Source organism: Stigmatopora nigra, chromosome 9 (genome assembly GCF_051989575.1).
Source record: "Stigmatopora nigra isolate UIUO_SnigA chromosome 9, RoL_Snig_1.1, whole genome shotgun sequence".
NCBI lineage: Eukaryota > Metazoa > Chordata > Actinopteri > Syngnathiformes > Syngnathidae > Stigmatopora > Stigmatopora nigra.
Window position 1 is genome coordinate 9,223,757 of NC_135516.1, and position 16,835 is coordinate 9,240,591.

At 50.2% G+C, this 16,835-nt stretch overlaps 4 protein-coding genes and 1 long non-coding RNA gene across 8 annotated transcripts; 1 reads left to right on the forward strand and 4 right to left on the reverse strand.

The window, feature by feature from the left end:
* Positions 1–172: 172 nt before the first annotated feature.
* On the reverse strand, positions 173–2,620 carry LOC144201236 (tripartite motif-containing protein 55-like). 4 transcript variants are annotated; one of them, XM_077723719.1, is made up of 9 exons: positions 2,438–2,620; positions 1,806–1,981; positions 1,531–1,711; positions 1,308–1,403; positions 1,005–1,238; positions 848–870; positions 659–783; positions 395–588; positions 173–326 (listed from the first exon to the last, which is right to left on the reverse strand). In XM_077723719.1, exons 1-9 carry the CDS (start codon positions 2,555–2,557, stop codon positions 258–260), a joined length of 1,218 nt encoding a protein of 405 aa, XP_077579845.1. In that variant the 5' UTR covers positions 2,558–2,620; the 3' UTR covers positions 173–257. The 4 variants fall into 4 exon arrangements, with proteins under 4 accessions (XP_077579845.1, XP_077579844.1, XP_077579846.1 ...); XM_077723718.1 differs by having other exon boundaries at positions 395–591; XM_077723720.1 differs by lacking the exon at positions 173–326 and having other exon boundaries at positions 421–591; positions 848–865.
* A 717-nt stretch (positions 2,621–3,337) lies between these two features.
* On the reverse strand, positions 3,338–4,619 carry LOC144201709 (dnaJ homolog subfamily C member 5-like). Its single transcript, XM_077724468.1, has 5 exons — positions 4,512–4,619; positions 4,277–4,397; positions 3,826–4,039; positions 3,543–3,741; positions 3,338–3,435 (listed from the first exon to the last, which is right to left on the reverse strand). Exons 1-5 carry the CDS (start codon positions 4,567–4,569, stop codon positions 3,338–3,340), a joined length of 690 nt encoding a protein of 229 aa, XP_077580594.1. The 5' UTR covers positions 4,570–4,619.
* A 78-nt stretch (positions 4,620–4,697) lies between these two features.
* Positions 4,698–12,565, forward strand: dhx9 (DEAH (Asp-Glu-Ala-His) box helicase 9). Its single transcript, XM_077725139.1, has 28 exons — positions 4,698–4,868; positions 5,346–5,490; positions 5,629–5,769; positions 5,833–5,950; positions 6,109–6,248; positions 6,316–6,461; positions 7,331–7,377; positions 7,470–7,606; positions 7,681–7,770; positions 7,842–8,003; positions 8,069–8,146; positions 8,211–8,402; positions 8,506–8,647; positions 8,716–8,798; positions 8,864–9,020; positions 9,095–9,195; positions 9,256–9,469; positions 9,541–9,635; positions 9,803–9,876; positions 9,991–10,143; positions 10,220–10,380; positions 10,634–10,745; positions 10,818–10,979; positions 11,110–11,237; positions 11,308–11,537; positions 11,608–11,723; positions 11,876–12,079; positions 12,277–12,565. Exons 2-28 carry the CDS (start codon positions 5,386–5,388, stop codon positions 12,563–12,565), a joined length of 3,777 nt encoding a protein of 1,258 aa, XP_077581265.1. The 5' UTR covers positions 4,698–4,868; positions 5,346–5,385.
* Positions 12,566–12,616: 51 nt separating this feature from the next.
* ttc19 (tetratricopeptide repeat domain 19) lies at positions 12,617–14,910 on the reverse strand. The gene is made up of 11 exons (XM_077724393.1): positions 14,769–14,910; positions 14,178–14,302; positions 14,024–14,091; positions 13,853–13,963; positions 13,755–13,793; positions 13,640–13,696; positions 13,518–13,579; positions 13,362–13,456; positions 13,133–13,296; positions 12,900–13,062; positions 12,617–12,836 (listed from the first exon to the last, which is right to left on the reverse strand). Exons 1-11 carry the CDS (start codon positions 14,894–14,896, stop codon positions 12,664–12,666), a joined length of 1,185 nt encoding a protein of 394 aa, XP_077580519.1. The 5' UTR covers positions 14,897–14,910; the 3' UTR covers positions 12,617–12,663.
* A 211-nt stretch (positions 14,911–15,121) lies between these two features.
* Positions 15,122–16,715, reverse strand: LOC144201811 (uncharacterized). The gene is made up of 3 exons (XR_013327399.1): positions 16,233–16,715; positions 15,700–15,734; positions 15,122–15,486 (listed from the first exon to the last, which is right to left on the reverse strand). It is a non-coding gene; the product is annotated as an uncharacterized LOC144201811 (long non-coding RNA).
* Positions 16,716–16,835: the final 120 nt, after the last annotated feature.

A 16,835-nucleotide genomic window follows, 5' to 3' on the forward strand; every position in this document is an offset into this window, starting at 1 on the left:
TGGATAACACGTTGGCCTCACAGATCTGGGGACCTGGGTTCAAATCCAGGTCGGACCACTTGGATATATCTATATAAATAGAGAGAGACATCTTGCTAAGACATGAACTGCGTTAGCGATTGGAACAACTGCTGCTGCAAAAGATTGTGATGTAGTAACTCAAATCCAGACGTTTGGCAAAAGCACCCATTTATTGGGTTTGCCATTGAACAACGGTGATGTTAATGATGAAAGTCATGAAGAAGATAGGAAGGAATTCACTTGTGATTGAGCCAGCTGAAGGAAAAGACGTGTTTGCTTTCGTCGTCAAGCCGCTGCGACTCCACCTACGCCACAGGACAATGCTAAAGACGACAGACAACTCGTCAGCTGACCCGAAGCCGGCTATTCATACCTGTGGGGCCGCAATGTCCGAAGGAGGAGGAGCTTTGTTTGGGGGCGTGGCCTCCAAAAACGAAGGAGCCGCTTTGACAGCAGGCGGGGCTTCTGAAGCTACTGCTCCGCCCACTTCTGCAGCACTCTCCCTCGGCACCTGGTTTGCCTCTCTGCCACCCTCAACCTCATCGCCGTCTGCTGGGCGGAGTCTCCCTGCTAGCGTGTTATGACATCGTTAGCTAACCTCGTGAAGAAAAAAGCTAAACGGCGAGAGAGTGTTTACTATGAAGGAAGCAGACGGCCATCAGGGCCCTCTTCTGGCGCTGGAAGTTGGCCCGAAAGTGTTCCATCTTCTCGTAGCCCGACTGTACCTTTTCCAAAGCCGACGTGTCGCTTCCCGCCGCCATCCTGCACACACGTCCCGGCGCTCATTTAGCCCGCCACGTCGTTCTGAAGCGCGACCGCCACTCACTTTTGCAGAAGCGGCTTGCTGTCCTAGGCCAAAACGCATTGTACTTTGAGTACTTCATTGCACTTCACTTATTGGCTGCCAGTGACGGCCAATTCATGAATTAAGACCGAATGCCAGGTCTGAAAACCAAAAATACATCAATAACGCAGAGGCTGACCTGCAGGAAGACAGCCATCTCGGCCTGAGCGTTAGCCGAAGCGGCGTTTTCCAGTAATTGGGCGGCCATCTCCAGATGCCGCTCGTACTTCTGGCGTAGACCGGCCACGTAGTCCAGTTTCTCCTGCTGCTCGGTGCCGATGCGTGCGTCGAGCTCGCCCTTCCGTGCCTCCAGGATGGCGAAAAGGCGGTCGAAGGACTCGCACACCCTGGACTTTTGTCGCCGCCCGTTGTCCTAGAAAGCCGCGCTGGCCGTTTATGGGAATGCTGGCGAAGACTTACACGATGGCGGAAATCCACTGACGTCCACCGCCTTGCGGGTGTCGTCCAGATGCCCCATGATGCTCCGAATCCTCTCGTTGGTGCCCACCAGGGCGGCAATGCTCTCACTCAGCTCGGCCTGCCCGCGATGAACACACTCAATTGCCAATGGTCAATTCATTGTGCTGATTTCATTCACTTTAAGTGCAGAATTGTGCTCTTAAGGGACGAAACATGCTAACCGCAGTAGCATTTAGCAAGGTTACCTTCTGTTTGGTGAAAACCATGTCGAGCGGCGCCACCCGGCAGTCTTTGTGGGCACCAAACACCTTACAGAGAGAACAGGTGGGCACGCCGCAGCTCAGGCAGTAGATGTTAATCTTCTCCTGATCGTGATGCTCGCAAACGGGATGCTCCGCCTCCGTTACAGGAGGTGAAATCTCCTTGCTGCAAAGTGTCAAGCCATTTCACTATTTTTCTTTCTTTAAAAGTTTGAGTTGAGGGCGTGGCTTCAAATCTTTGCCAGACATTTTGCGCTTACCTGCTTGTGCTTCCTTGTTTGAACATATCGATGATGTTCTCCACCAGCAGGTTCCTCTGCAAGCCGTAGACGCCATGGCGGTCCAAGATGACCTCGTGGCGGCACGACGGGCATCGGAAGCGGCCGCCAGACGACGTTGTCGAACCCCCTCTGGAGCTTAGGTAGGGATTGGCCGCCTGATGTGGGATTATTATCTTTCAGTGCCATTGACGACAAGAGATGTCCAAACCACTTTCATTAGTCCTTAAAGTGCTAAATTCAAATTCACAAAAAATAATCATTCCAAATCCGCTTGGTGGAATAGTGGTTCGTTATCAACCATTCCAACTTCCAACAATTTTGACCAGTCCTCTTTAAAGAAAAAAAAGAGAAAACTTCACTCCAAATATTACATTGCACCCACTAGAGTGATTTAACTCTTGATCCCATTCAAATTGACCTTCAACCCCCACCTCCAAAATCAAGAGGGGGGGGGGGGTTTGGGGGGCCCAATCCGTAAAATCAACAGGAAGTGGCTCCAAATCAACCTGAAGTGACCTATGTAGGCCCCCAAATGCACAGGAAACTCAAAGACGAGTACTACTTGGGCAAAGGCCACGACTTTGTGGGCGTGTCTATGGGCGTCCACCCACCTGAAAGACGTCATTGGCGCACTTGCGACATAGGTTGTGTTGGCAGGGTAAGATCACCACCGGTTTGGAGAAGATTTCCAAACAGATGGGACACAGCAGTTGCTTCTCCAGACTCTCCATCTCCGATTATGGACGTAGCCCAACTGCTTTCGCCAGAGTGGAGTGCGAAGACCAGCGGGCGAGCTAGCGGCTCACACCGCGGTCTGTTTTTAGACCCGTATGCCAGCACGTCAGCTGTTACCATGCCGACATGCCCATATATGTCAAAAGTCATAGGGGGCATGACAGTGTCTGGACAACCTTTAAAATGGGCTGAACTAGGGAGGAAGTGTACCAGCTACCAGAGTGAAATAAGATTGGTTTTGCTAAAAACATACTTTAAAAAATCCCGTACAAAAGTTGATATTCGGCCTACACAATTTGAAATGATTAAAAAAAAACGAATGAGGTACTGGAAAAACTTAGAAGTTGCCAGGTTTGCTGATGAGTTGATCATTTGATTCGGGTGTGGTGGAGGAAGGAGATACTATATAGAAAATACAATGGATAAGGGCCCTTGGAGATTGGGGTGGGTGACCCCTTGCTGTTTACAGCAGCCGTTTGCAAGTGTAATCAGTTGATTGCAGACAGGTGCTACTTATTTTAATAGACAGAAGTTAAACTGCCGATACTGGATCGGTTGAGACAAAGACTAGGACCCACTACGGCCTTTTTGCGGAATGGGTTTGTGACCCCTGATTTTCATCTTTACAAACAAAGCTGTCGCTTTCAAAACATTAAAAAATGGGTTGGATGTCAATGGCAATGAAACACAACCAGTGGATGCCAAACCTTCCATTTAAAATGGATTTGACCTCTTTTACTGTCAACTCTAATGAATTAGCTCAAATTTCAACACAGTCATGCGTAGGAGTCGCCGTATCGGCGCCGCCCATCTGAGATGAGTTGAGTTTTCTCGCTGGCGTTGGATGGCTGCTGAACCACCGGCACGCTCGCATCTGTGCACACAAATTTTGCGAAAGTTACAACCACCCAAAAAAAAAACATGCAAAATTCGGCCATCTTATTTCATTCCCCGACAGTGCGACCTATTAAAGCATCTCACCGTGGGTCGGCTGTTGCAGCCCCTCCTCCCCCGTCTCCTCCTCGTCCCCGTCGTCATCCCGCAAGTCGCCGTAGAGAGTCTCCGCCTCCTGGTCAGGTGGGGGCGTGGTCTTGAGGCGTCCGCAGCAGCAGTCGCAGCAGCAACACAGGCAGCAGCAGCAGTAAAATCCCGTCAGCAACCCGCACAGTGCAAACAAACCCTGAGCACAAAACGCACAGCCATTGTGTTGTTACCGCGATATTTTTAAAGTAGCTAACCCCATTTCCAGAAAGTGACCACTGACCTTGGCCCACCATGTGGTGAGCGCAAAATAGGCGTTGACATTGTCATCGCCAAACTGCTGCGCCACGTAAAGCCCCAGCGAGCCGTAAGCGTCGTAGATGTTCCTCTTGCCCGGGTCGGACAGGACGGCGTGGGCCGCGTTCACCTCCTTGAACTTCTCGGCCGCCTCGGGGTTTTCTGGGTTCTTGTCCGGGTGGTAACGCAATGCCAATTTCCTGTGTAATCGTACCCATGTACCCACATTCTCACTGGGCTTGTGTGGGTTTTTTTACGGGTACTCCAGTTTCCTCACACATGCCAAAAATATGCAGGTTAGGCTGCGTGAACACTCAAAATTGCCTCTAGTGTATGGTTGTGCATATTCAGGGTAAGAAGAAAATAACTAAATACTCACTTTTTTTAATTGTAAAGTTAATATTGTCATAGATATGTCGAGATTTGAAGCCTCTCACCTGTACGTCTTTTTGACATCTTCGTGAGTGCATCCCCGTTCCAAGCCCAGGAGGGCGTAGAGGCTCTCGCCCGACGCCGACATGGCTCGCTGCCTGCCATCCGCCATCCCGACACCATCACCTGAGCATCACCAAGTCATAAGAAGATAAATCAACCCAGGGGAAAAAGTGTTGAATCCAGGCGTGTCCTGCTCCAAAAGAGTAAAAAGACGGGAAAACAGAAGAAAAGCCCTACCTGTTACCCGCTTACAAGTTCTGTTCCTGGGCGTGTTGACTTGTAAAACATGAAACATTTATATTGCGGTATCAGATGTCCTTTCCTAGTATTAGCTTTCTTGTCGCCATGGAGACCAATTGAGATGATCGAGTCAGGTGAGATCTGCGTTTCTTCTTCCAGAACACGAGGGGTGCTGCGTGTGTTGATCACTTGCTTGCTGGCGCTTGGTTGCAAAACGCAGAGGAAGAAATAAGCAGCTAGCAAACGCTGAGTGCAACTTCTTCATCCCTGCTTGACAAATTATCTTTTATTCAGATTTTTTTTCTTTTTAAGTCACCGGATAAGAAAAAGTTCGGAGTCAATTGCGCCTTGAAAGTGAGTTAACGCTTGAAAGAACCGGTTATGAAGAAGGAAAATAATGCCAAAAGGCAGTGCGAGGCTAGATGCCAATAAAGCTAATGCTTGTCGATCTGCAAACAATAACATTGGTCGTATTGATGAAAATAGGGGAAAAACTGCACGTCTAGTTACTAGCATAGTAGTTTAATAACACAATTATAATCTCTTAATGAATCTAACAAATTAAAGTCTAGCATTATTGAAGTCAAATGAGGTTTCATTATAATTCTGTTCACCCTTTCCCTATACACCTGAATTTACATTTAACAAATTTACATGCAAATTTAAATGCAAATGAAACAAGGGATCAATTAAATTAAACTAACATGTATTTGTGAATGAACACACAGACACACATTGTACCACCATTTACTTTTAATTGGGTTCATTGACAAAATGAACATTCATAATGCCTTTGATTGAAGTGGCTATCTGTTTGTTGTCGTTGGACAGGGTTACTGGGAGGAGAGAGGACGTTTGTCTCGTTCTCGCCATGGCAGACATCAAGAACTTCCTATATGCCTGGTGCGGGAAGAAAAAGTTGACTCCCAACTATGATATCCGCGCCGCAGGCAACAAAAACCGATTCATGTGTGAGGTGTGTTGGTCTTTGAAACTTAGCCTGTGGTCCTAAATATCAATATTAGGACTCAAATTGAGTTTCTTATTGCAGAAAAATTCATTTGCAAAATTAAAATTGGAAAATAAACCTTACAGAATTTATTTTCAATCAAAGGTGCGTGTGGATGGCTTCAACTACACGGGGATGGGCAATTCCACCAACAAGAAGGACGCGCAGTCCAACGCCGCTCGTGACTTTGTCAACTTTCTGGTCCGAGCGGGACAAATGAACGCCGCCGAGGTTCCCGCCCTGGGGGTGAGTCACGTGATCACGCCTCCTCCAGCGCCCGCATAGACGTGCGTGTTTTCTTTGCAACAGGTGGGCGCGACCCAGCCTGTCGGCATGCCAGGCGCCAATGCAAACGACGGCCCTTCCTTTGGAAGTCTGCCATCCAGCGGCCCTCTGCCTCCTCACCTAGTCGTTAAGGCTGAACAAGGTAGATCCCTGAAAAACTGCCACTTTATTTTGATTGGCAGGTTGGACAGTTAGCATCCAAAGCTAGGCTTCACTGTTTAAGGGAATTGGATAGCTACTATTGTCAATGGCAGGCAATGAGTTCATTTAGCTTCACATTTTTAATTTTTTTTCTTGCAGAAGATGTCTCCGGTCCAATTCCAGGGGTAACAGGACTGGGGTACTCCGGCGCGGGTGCTCATGGAGGAGGAGCCGAGTGGGAAAGAGGCGCTAACTTAAAAGAGTACTACGTCAAGCGGGATGAACAAGAAGCTCAGGCGGTAGGTCCGCCCTCTCTTTAGCCCGAGACCTTCTCCCGAGCCCACTCGGCTTCTACTCAACCCGTAGACCTTGGAGTCGGAGGAGGTGGACCTGAACGCCAGTCTTCACGGGAACTGGACCCTGGAGAACGCCAAGGCTCGTCTAAACCAGTTCTTTCAAAAGGAGACCAGCGCCGACTATAAATACACCCAAGTCGGGCCGGACCACAACAGGTCTGCAGCAGAAACTCGGAGCGCGTATTCCGGGCGGACGGAAGGACGGACGGGCGGCATCATTCAATCTCTGAAAATGTTCCAGGGTCCGGTCCGTAACCCAATTCTTTAGAACCGCGGTACCCAATGCAATTCAATGCATTTGTGTCCCTGCTGTTGTATTTCTACTCAGGCAGTCAGTAAGAGAGCAACAAAATGGGTGACTATATGTAGAGTAGTACTCCAGAAAGCCACAAATGTTCCAAAATACTTCTATTTACCACATTGCAATTGAAATGTTTTAGGCTGGGCATTGGCTTCTATTGACTGTGATTGATGTCCCATCCATTTGAAGTGGGAGACCACCGCACCTCAATTCAAGTGGATGGGACGTCCACTACTGATGAACTCATGAAAGAAAATTTGAATTTAGTTTTTAAAGGCCATATTTTTTAATCCATCATTTTAAAGTTACCAAGTATTTCATACCACTGTGAAGAAACTTTGCGGACCGGCCCCTATTCTGACCTGCCTGCCACTTCATCGATGCCGCCCGTCCGTTCTTGCCGACCTTTGACCCGTGCGTGTTTTTCTGCCGGCGTAGAGCGGAGCGGGCCGGCGTCATCAGAACTTTTGAGATGAAAAAAAAACACGAGAACGCCTTTGGAAGCACTAAAGCGTTCTGGTGGCGTTTTAAAGATCTATACTGGAAAGTTCTGATGACGCTGTTGCCCGCAGGCCACGCCCCCCTCAGGCAGGCCGCGTCTCTTAAAAGCTCAAGTCCGGCAGAAAAACGCGCCATAAACGTCAGTGCGCTCCAGGTGAGTCGACAAGAATTTCCCGTCGGGAACACCGGGCCGGACTTGACGCACGTGCGCTTGTGCTTACAGGAGCTTTATTGCCGAGATGCAGCTGTTTGTGAGGAAACTGGGCCGCAGTAAGACCGCCGCCGCCTTGCCCTCTTGTTGTCGTGCTGCTCTTTTGGGAATCCTCGGGTAGTTACACATGTGCGCTGGCTCCTCCCCGCAGATGTGACGGCGCGTGAGCACGGCTCCAACAAGAAGCTGGCGGCGCAGTCTTGTGCTTTGTCGGTGGTGCGCCAACTCTATCATCTGGATGTCATTGAGGCCTACACTGGGATCACCAAGAAGAAGGAAGGCGAAACCGTAAGCCCTTTTACAATTTGATCGGCTCCAAAAAGTCTTCACCAATAGCTCAAACGTCACACTTTCATCTCCAGCTGGATATCTTTCAAGTTCAAGTGTCTCCGGAACTTCAGCAGCAGCTGGCCGAGGTGGCCGAAGAGTTCCGAATCCAGATCCCCCTGCCTGTGAGTCACCTAACGACCCGACGGCGCTACCTCGGTATTGTCACTCGCATGACGTCCGCTTCCCGTTCCAGCCCGTGAGTGCCGGCGAGACGGTGTCTTTGATTCCCTCCAAGATGGCGACGTTTGAGCCGTCTCAGCGGCAGAGCGTCGCAGGGGTGGTGCCGTGGTCCCCTCCGCAAATCAATTGGAACCCTTGGACCAGCAGCAACATCGATGAGGGGCCCTTGGCATTTGTAAGTCACTGGCTGACTCGTCAATTTGTCGGCGTCCCCCATTTACTCCGCCATTTTGCTTGCAGTGCACCCCAGAGCAGATCAGTAAAGACCTTCATGACGAGATGATGGAGCGGCTACAACACGATCAAGACCTACTCAAGGTGACTGGCCCCAATGATGGACGCCCGCACCAGCAGAGCCGTGAAATCTGCGCCTATTTTGTAGATGCTGAAGGATCGCGAGCAGCTGCCCGTCAAACAGTTTGAGGAGGAAATCATGTCGGCCGTGGAAAACAACCCCGTGGTGATCATCCGAGGAGCCACCGGCTGCGGGAAAACCACTCAGGTGCCGCAGTTTATCCTGGATCGTTACATCAAGGAGGGCCGAGCCGCCGACTGCAACATCGTGGTCACGCAGGTAACATAATATTGAATGACTTTATTACTTTTCTACAAAATATTTGTTGCGGCTCACACAAAGGCCAGCTAAAAAACTCATTCCTCTCGTTTCGCCTTTCCAGCCGAGAAGGATCAGCGCCGTGTCGGTAGCCGAGCGCGTGGCCAATGAGCGGGCCGAGAATCTCGGTGGCAGCTGTGGCTACAGCGTCCGCTTTGAGTCCATCCTGCCCCGTCCCCACGGCAGCGTTCTTTTCTGCACCATCGGTACGCGCCGAGCCGTCGTCTCGGCTTTCGTCTTTCGGCGCCGCCTGACCCTTTGCGCCCTTCTTCAGGCGTGCTCCTCAGGAAACTGGAGGCGGGAATCCGAGGCATCAGTCACGTCATCGTGGACGAGATCCACGAGAGAGACATCAACGTGGGTCCCCACCTCCGTCGCCGGGCGCCGTTTCAAAACGCCCTGACCCTCCCTGTTATCCGCAGACGGATTTCTTGATGGTGGTCCTCCGAGACGTGGTCCAGGCCTTCCCGCAGGTCCGAGTCATCCTCATGTCGGCCACCATCGACACCAGCATGTTCCGAGAGTATTTCTTCAACTGCCCCGTCATCGAAGTGTTCGGGAGAACTTTCTCCGTGCAAGGTTCGTTTGCGGTCGGGAGAACGCTTTCACGTTGCACAACTTAAATTTTTAATGTTTTGCTTGCTCGTGTCCAGAATACTTCCTCGAGGACTGCATCCAGATGACCAACTTTGTCCCGCCCCCGCCGGACCGCAAGAAGCGGGACAAAGATGTCGAAGGAGGCGGGGACGAGGAAGTAAGTACCGGCGTGGGCTCGGCCGTCTGCCGTGTTGGAGCTGACGCGGCAGCCCCGCAGGTCAACTGCAACGTGATGTGCGGCCCCGAGTACTCGGACGAGACCAAGCGCTCCATGGGGCAACTCAACGAAAAGGAGATGTCCTTCGAGCTGGTGGTGGCGCTGCTCAAGTACATCGAGACGCTGCAGGTGTCGGGCGCCGTGCTGGTCTTCTTACCCGGGTGGAACCTCATCTACGCCATGCAGCAGCATTTGCAGTCCAGCCCGCACTTCGGTACGTGGCCCTTTTGGTCCGCTCTGGCGCCGGCCGTCGGTGCTGACGCTGGACTCGCTCTGGGTTTCCAGGAAATGGCCGCTACTGCATCCTCCCGCTTCACTCGCAGATTCCCAGAGAGGAGCAGCGTCTCGTGTTTGAGCCCGTGGGGGACAACATTAGGAAGGTGAGGGACACACTGTGGAATTGAATGAGTATTTTGACCAGATCTGCTAGCAACCCAGTTTTGATCTATACTTAATTTTGTGGCAGTGTTTAAGCCTGGGGTGGCTAGACAGCAGACTGCATGTGATCTGTTTAACTAAAATGTGAGTACTGGGCTTGTTCTTGCAGGTGATTTTGTCCACCAACATCGCTGAAACCAGCATCACCATCAACGACGTGGTATATGTCATCGACTCCTGCAAGTAAGTTCTGACACAAAAAAACAGATCTGTGGACATAACATTCGTGGATTGCATAATAATAAGAAAGAACAAGTGATTGAATGATTACCAAACCGTTTTGTGTGTAATACTCAGGCAAAAAGTGAAGCTGTTTACAGCGCACAACAACATGACCAACTATGCCACCGTGTGGGCTTCCAAGACCAACCTGGAGCAGAGGAAAGGGCGCGCAGGCCGTGTCCGAGCCGGCTTCTGTTTCCACCTCTGCAGTCGCGCGCGATTCGAAAGGTACGACCGCCCCCGCATGGCGCCCCTCCGACCGAGGACGGGAGATCACCCCTCCTCCCCGATTGTCCACTTGTAGACTGGAGACACACATGACTCCGGAAATCTTCCGGACTCCTCTGCACGAAGTGGCTCTGAGCATCAAGCTGCTGAGGCTGGGCGCCATCGGTCACTTTCTGTCCAAAGCTATCGAGCCGCCGCCCTTGGACGCCGTCATCGAGGCCGAGCACACGCTCAGAGGTCGGTGGATTTACGGAAAGATTAGCGCATTTAAAACCGCACTTGTTATCGTCAATGCAACATGGGAGAAAATGAATCAGAATATTTCCAGTTGCATTTATTCAATGACAGGTTTCCCAGTTCAAATAAAACTGCAATTGAATATTTAGTAAAAATGGAATTGAATGCTTTTATTGTCATTGTACAAATATAATACAATTCTCTGAATAGTACCAATATCAGTCTGTGTAAAATGGTCATCCTTTGCTTTCAGAACTGGACGCGCTGGACTCCAACGACGAGCTGACTCCGTTAGGCCGCATCCTCGCCCGCTTGCCCATCGAGCCTCGCTTGGGGAAGATGATGATCATGGGCTGCATTTTCCAGTGGGTGTCCTCCGCTTTCCGCCGCCGCGGTCTCGGCGTCTCCCGTCTTAACACTGGCGTTCGTCTTTGCAGCGTGGGGGACGCCATGTGCACCATCTCGGCGGCCACCTGCTTCCAAGAGCCGTTCATCAACGAGGGCAAACGCCTGGGCTTCGTCCACAGGAACTTTGCCGGCACGCGCTTTTCGGACCACGTGGCGCTCTTGTGCGTCTTCCAGGCCTGGGACCAAGTCAGGTGGGCGAGTGGGCCACCTAAAACAGAATTGGCCGATTGAGAACTAGATTGAACTCTTTGCCCACCTTTTTATAAGATTTAAATCTGGACTATTAAGAAACCGCTTGCCCCGCCCCCTTCGCCGTTTCAGAATCAACGGAGAAGAGGCGGAAATGCGTTTTTGTGATCACAAACGGCTCAATATGGCCACCTTGAGGATGACCTGGGAGGCCAAAGTTCAGCTGAAGGACATTTTGGTCAACTCCGGATTTCCCGAAGGTACCCCGACAAGCTCGCCTCGACCCACCTGATCCTTTTGGTACGCAAATCTTCATTTGCGTCCCGACAGAGACTCTGTTGACGCAGACGTTCACGGCGTCGGGCCCGGACAACAACTTGGACGTGGTGGTGTCCCTCCTGACGTACGGCGCCTACCCCAACGTTTGCTTCCACAAGGAGAAACGGAAGATCTTGACCACCGAGGGTCGAAACGCCCTCATCCACAAGTCCTCCGTCAACTGTCCCTTCACCAACCACGACCTGGCCTACCCGTCGCCCTTCTTCGTCTTCAGCGAAAAGGTGACGGCCTTGTCATTCTGCTTCAAAATGGCCACCGGTGCGCCTCCTTGACGCTTTTTGCATCGGTCAGATCCGCACTCGAGCCATCTCTGCCAAAGGGATGACGTTGGTTAGCGCGCTGCAGCTTCTGCTCTTCGCCTGCAAGAAAGTGTCTTCTGACGGAAATGTGGCGGTGCTTGATGACTGGTGAGAACACTTTACAACATATTTTGACTAACTAGACATGAATGAAATTGGCCTTCTTGGGGTCAGGTTTTTTGAAAAATGTTTTTTGTCCCTGGTAAGGCTTGGGGGAAAAAATCAGTGGGGTTGAATGAGCATTGAATTTGGTGTGGCAGGATCAAGCTTCGGATTGAGCACATGACAGCGGGCCACGTCCTGGCCATGCGGGCGGCTCTGGAGGCCGTGGTGGTGGAAGTCAGCAAAGACCCCGAATACATCTCCGGGATGGACCCAACCAACCAGCGGCTACTCAACCTCATCCGACACCTCTCCAGACCTTCCGCCGCCGGCATTAACTTGGCCAACGCCGGGCCCCGAAGGTCAGCCATACTATGAACATGTATATTTGTCATGTGCAGGTTGTTTCTGCTAAGAATTCTAATCTTAGTTTTGCTTGTTTAGTTTTCATTATAACTGTAAAAAAAATTTGATTGTTTGAATAGACATCTCGATGATATTGCTCGGTACATTTTTGGCCACAAATTGGGCTTTAATGGTCGTCTTTTTGTTTCTGCAGGATGGGCGACGGCCCTCGACCCCCCAAGATGGGACGCTTTGACGGAGGTGGGGGCGGCTACCAGGGAGGAGGCGGCGGTGGTGGGTACAGAGGTAGAGGAGGTTATAGGGGTGGGGGCGGGTACAGAGGGGGCGGTGGGGGTGGTTACAGGGGGGGAGGTGGCTACGGTGGGGGAGGTTACAGAGGCAGAGGGGGCTTCAGGGGGGGCTACGGCGGAGGTGGGGGCGGTGGCTATCGCGGGGGTGGGGGCTACAGAGGAGGCGCTCCAAGAGGCTATGGAGGTTATTAAGATTAAATGTCGTCTTGTTTCATTTTTTTTCTATCAATAAATCCACAAAGATTGCTTTTCACTTCAACATCCTTTATTCTCTACATGATATCCCTTGCTTAAGTGGCGCGTGGCTCCGCCCGCTCACGCTCGGACCCCGTCTCAGCATTCTCTGTGTTCCGGGTGGCCCGCTCCAGCCCCCCCAGAATGTGGCGCACGGCCTCCTCGTCCTCGGCGGCCCGCGCCATCACCAGCGCCTCGCGGAACAGGCGCAGGCCCTCGTCGCGGCTGCCTGGACACGGCGGTTAAATGGGCATAGGTCACGTGCTAGCTCGCCGGCGAGCTTCCGCCTCACCTGCGTGCAGCAGGATGGCGGCCATGTTGGCCAGGAGGACGTGGAGGTCCTGGTGTCCCGACGCCCTGCCCGCGTCCGCCGCCTGACGGATCAGTGCCAAGGCATCATCGTGGTGTCCCTGCATGTCTAAAATGGTGGACAGGTCGCTCATCAGGACCAGAGTCTGCGGGTGAGACGCAAATACACACGTTACAGGTGTACCAATAAGATGTTTACACACATATTTCAGATACCTGGTGGTGGTGTGGCCCCTGCTCTTGCTCGCTGATGTCCAAAGCTTTGCGGTAGTCACTGGCGGCCTGACTCAGTCGCCGCGTGGACGCCAGGTAGCGAGCGCGCGAATCCAGACACAAGCCTAGCAGAAGACGGGTGTCCTTCCTCAAAAGCTCGTCCTCCTCTGAGAATCCCAAAAATAGATGGACCAAAAGAACGGGGAAAAACAAGTGAACAAAGGTTGTCCACCTGTCCGCTGATGGACCGGCGTCTCCTGGAGCTTCTGCACTTTGGCTTCCAGCATCTCCAAACAGAACCTAAAGCCGTGCTCGGCGAGCTCCGGCCTGCCACGCGGTCAGTCGGCGAGACGTTCCACCCAGTTGCCCAATCTCGATACTTTCTTACTTGTTCTGCTGAGCGTACATGGCGGCGAGTTTGAGGGACATCTCCACGAAGGCGTTGTCGTCCTGTCGAAGGGAAGCGACTCAGTCCGGACCACCCCCCTCGCCCACGGAGATGTTGCTCACCTGCGGCATCCCGTCCGCCAGCATGTAGCTCATGGCCGCTTTGAAAAGCTTCTCGGCCTGACGAGTACAGCGCCCTCGTCAGCCACGGAGTGCACACTTTGGGCGGTGAACTCACCTCGGGGAGTTGACCTTGAACGTACGCCAAGTTGGCCATCTGAGGAGACAGACGCAAGGCGTTATATCCGAGTTGCGAGGACCGCCACGTCTTCCCACCTGGCTGTACGTGTAGACGATGGCGTCTCGGCGGCGTTCCCGTTGCGCGATGACGGCCGCGGCATGCAGAAAGGAGGATGCTGCTTCCAGCTCACCCTTAGCCACGCTGAGCTACGGGCGATAGGCGGAGCTCACGTGGCGGCCCCGACTCGCATCAAGGTGCAGATGTACCTTGGCCTTCTTGAGAAGCAGAATAAGCTCCTCCTCTTTGTTCTCGGATGAGCCGAAGAATGACAGAGCTGAAGACACGCCCACAAGAAAAGGCCACAAATAAAAATGACAAAACATTAAAAAAAAGACAAAATCCTGGATGGACATCACTTGCCTCCCGTCAGTGCCGCCAGCTGTATGGCCCCTCCTCTTTTCCGTGTCCGTGAACACGCCTCCTCGACAGGTCTTCTCGCCCAGGGGAGTGATGTCAACGCCATGTTCCTCTGACCTCCCGAGATCCTGAATGCATCATTTGAATTATAAGCAAGGCAAGTCTAAATGCACTATCCACAAGACAAGCTATTAGTAATGGGCAAACGGTGACCTAATTAATTGGCGGCCATCTTGCAGCAGGGGAATTTTCTACTCAAGTAGCGTACAGTGACGGATTTTGGACACTAAAATGAAGACATGCCCCAATCAAGTTTTTGCACCTTGGGTTAAAGTAAATACATCAATCTGTAATTGACTGCCAACCCCCCCAGTCAAAATAGATTGGACGTCTATTATTGTCAATGGCACTGAAACATGATAATTCGCTGACTAATAATAAATGTGGTTCATATAATCCTTTCCTTAATTTGGATGATACGTGACAGCTGCCCTCTTTAATTTAGCGTGCCTAGAATGTATATCCATCTTTTAGTATTCTGATGATATCTAATTTCTTTCAGAGTGGGGCAGCAGTTGGAAATTTTCGACTCACCTGCTGAGCGAAGAGTAGATGAAAATAGACGACAAAATGTTGCAGTTTGGCCGAGTCGACCTCCGGAAAGCATGAAAACATTTCGTCAGGTACGCTCGTACACCGTTCAGCCCATACGCTGCTGCCATCTTGATTGTTTTGATTTGGCAAACGGACGTGACGCAGTTGCATTTTCAAAATTGCCGTACTTATTTCTAGTGTTTTTAGTTTTTGCCTTAGTTTTATAAATTGCAGTAATTATCATTGGTATTCCTCTGCTCGTTTTATTTTTATTTTTTTAGATCAGCTTAGTTGAAACACCAATTTAATTTGTGTTGTAAAAAATGGTAATAAAAAGAGCCAACAGAAATATGAGAAATTTTAACTATGAATTTTATTCATAGACCATCTGACAAACCATGACCTTTAGACCACACATGGACAATATTACTTTCATAGGTGCCCAAAATATTACACCATTAAATTTTAGCCCAGTCAATGTGTTTTATTTATTTATTCATTTTTTCATGTTCACACATCTTTTCTTAAATGCAAATTTGCCGGTTCGTCCTTCTGCTAATTCGGCTTCACTGATTGTTGCAGTGTTCGCTGGAGACTCTTGGCACTGGTCATCGGATCAGCCTTTCTGATTATTTTCTGACCCAGAACTTCCAAAATTCAACTGTGGGTTCACTCGTCCCAAGATGGCTGTGCCAAGGATGACGTCCGAAGTAGGCAACTGAAAAACAAGGTAAGAAGTTGAGCACCAACACACCTTACCCACGTCGTTTGCGGCCGTGCCGTCGGGATCAGCCCAACGCTTCGGTCAATTTTTGTCAAAGCCCTTTACCACCGTGAGAACATACTGCTAGCGGACGAGGCTACAATTCGGCCTTTTGTTTACATCATCTCCCGTCGTCAGACACCCACACCACCTGTTCTTTTGGCTTACCGTTGCAGTGCTAGATGTTCTGCACGTCGCCACTCCTGCAAGGAGAACAAAGTTAAACTATAGCTCAATAGCACAATACAGGAGGTACCAGACATAAAAAAAACAACAGATCAGATGACGCTTCAGACCGGTGTCGTCAAGGCTCCTTCCACTTGTGAACAATCTGCTATGGGAAGGGCTTCAGACGGCCTTTTGTCTCATCATTTCCATGGCCTTCTAGAATCTAGATGCTACACTAAGAGTACTGCTGCGTTTGGAGCATTCTCAAATTAGCATTTAAGTGAGCCCAAATGAACTCTGTCTGTCTATGGGAGAGCGTTTCAGAAAACGTTTCTACTTTATTTTGAAATTCTTGATCACGTGTTTTTAGTGGCAGTAATGAATACTGCAGCTGCACATGAATCCCCAATTACTAACTGATACTCCTCTAGTCGATGTTTTCGTAAATTGTAATGAATAGACTAATGCCTTGGCCTAATAGTCTCACTATTTCTTTTGTTTTATCAAATATTCTAGGGCAGGCCGAGTCTCACCGTCGAAGATGCCGAACAAAGGAAGGCAGGCAGGCTTCCAGCAAACTAAAAGGTAAATCAGGCTCGATTTTCTTCCCTTCTTCTTTTTTTCTTGGTGCGATTATCGAACGATCGTAGACTTAATTTCCAAATTGAGAGCACACTTGGTGTTGCATGCACGAGACACGAGTACTATGAATGATTTTATACATGGCGCCCGTTCTTCTTCTTGTGGGCGTCTCTGAACTCGCGAGAACGCGAGCGCCCTCTGCGGTCGCATTCTCATGATAAATTTATATGTACGTAGTATATTTAGGGTTTGTAAATCTTTGATTTCGCAGGGTTTGCAGCAAACTCAGGTTTATTTTCTGTCATCCTTTCCATGTCAAATGGTCTATTTGTGATGAACTATGTTTTGAAAATGAGTTTAAAATAGTACTATTTCTGTAAAAGAAATCTTTTGTCAATTGTTTCGTTTTTTGCCTAAAATGGTGAATGAATGCTTAAAAATGGGGTATGTTTTGAAGCAAAATGCTTAATTTGTAGTCCAACTTGGTCGTTAATAAAAAAAATTAAAAAAACCTTTCAAGCAAACGATGCGGCCGAGCAATGGCATCACAGCTG

Bases quoted from the DNA above. Each gene is read 5' to 3' on its own strand.
- LOC144201236 (XM_077723718.1), bottom strand. From the start codon at position 2,557: ATGGAGAGTCTGGAGAAGCAACTGCTGTGTCCCATCTGTTTGGAAATC. The intron at 592-658 runs GTAAACACTCTC...ATAACACGCTAG, and splicing joins GGCCGTCTGCTTCCTTCATA to CAGGGAGACTCCGCCCAGCA. The intron at 327-394 runs GTATGAATAGCC...CCTGTGGCGTAG, and splicing joins CGGACATTGCGGCCCCACAG to GTGGAGTCGCAGCGGCTTGA.
- ttc19 (XM_077724393.1), bottom strand. From the start codon at position 14,896: ATGGCAGCAGCGTATGGGCTGAACGGTGTACGAGCGTACCTGACGAAA. The intron at 13,457-13,517 runs GTAAGAAAGTAT...ACCGCGTGGCAG, and splicing joins ATGTACGCTCAGCAGAACAA to GCCGGAGCTCGCCGAGCACG. The intron at 12,837-12,899 runs GTGAGGCGGAAG...CGCCGTGTCCAG, and splicing joins CGCCATCCTGCTGCACGCAG to GCAGCCGCGACGAGGGCCTG.
- dhx9 (XM_077725139.1), top strand. From the start codon at position 5,386: ATGGCAGACATCAAGAACTTCCTATATGCCTGGTGCGGGAAGAAAAAG. The intron at 9,470-9,540 runs GTACGTGGCCCT...CTGGGTTTCCAG, and splicing joins GCAGTCCAGCCCGCACTTCG to GAAATGGCCGCTACTGCATC. The intron at 9,877-9,990 runs GTAAGTTCTGAC...TGTAATACTCAG, and splicing joins TATGTCATCGACTCCTGCAA to GCAAAAAGTGAAGCTGTTTA.
- LOC144201709 (XM_077724468.1), bottom strand. From the start codon at position 4,569: ATGTTTCATGTTTTACAAGTCAACACGCCCAGGAACAGAACTTGTAAG. The intron at 4,398-4,511 runs GTAGGGCTTTTC...GGTGATGCTCAG, and splicing joins AACTTGTAAGCGGGTAACAG to GTGATGGTGTCGGGATGGCG. The intron at 4,040-4,276 runs GTGAGAGGCTTC...ACGATTACACAG, and splicing joins GATGTCAAAAAGACGTACAG to GAAATTGGCATTGCGTTACC.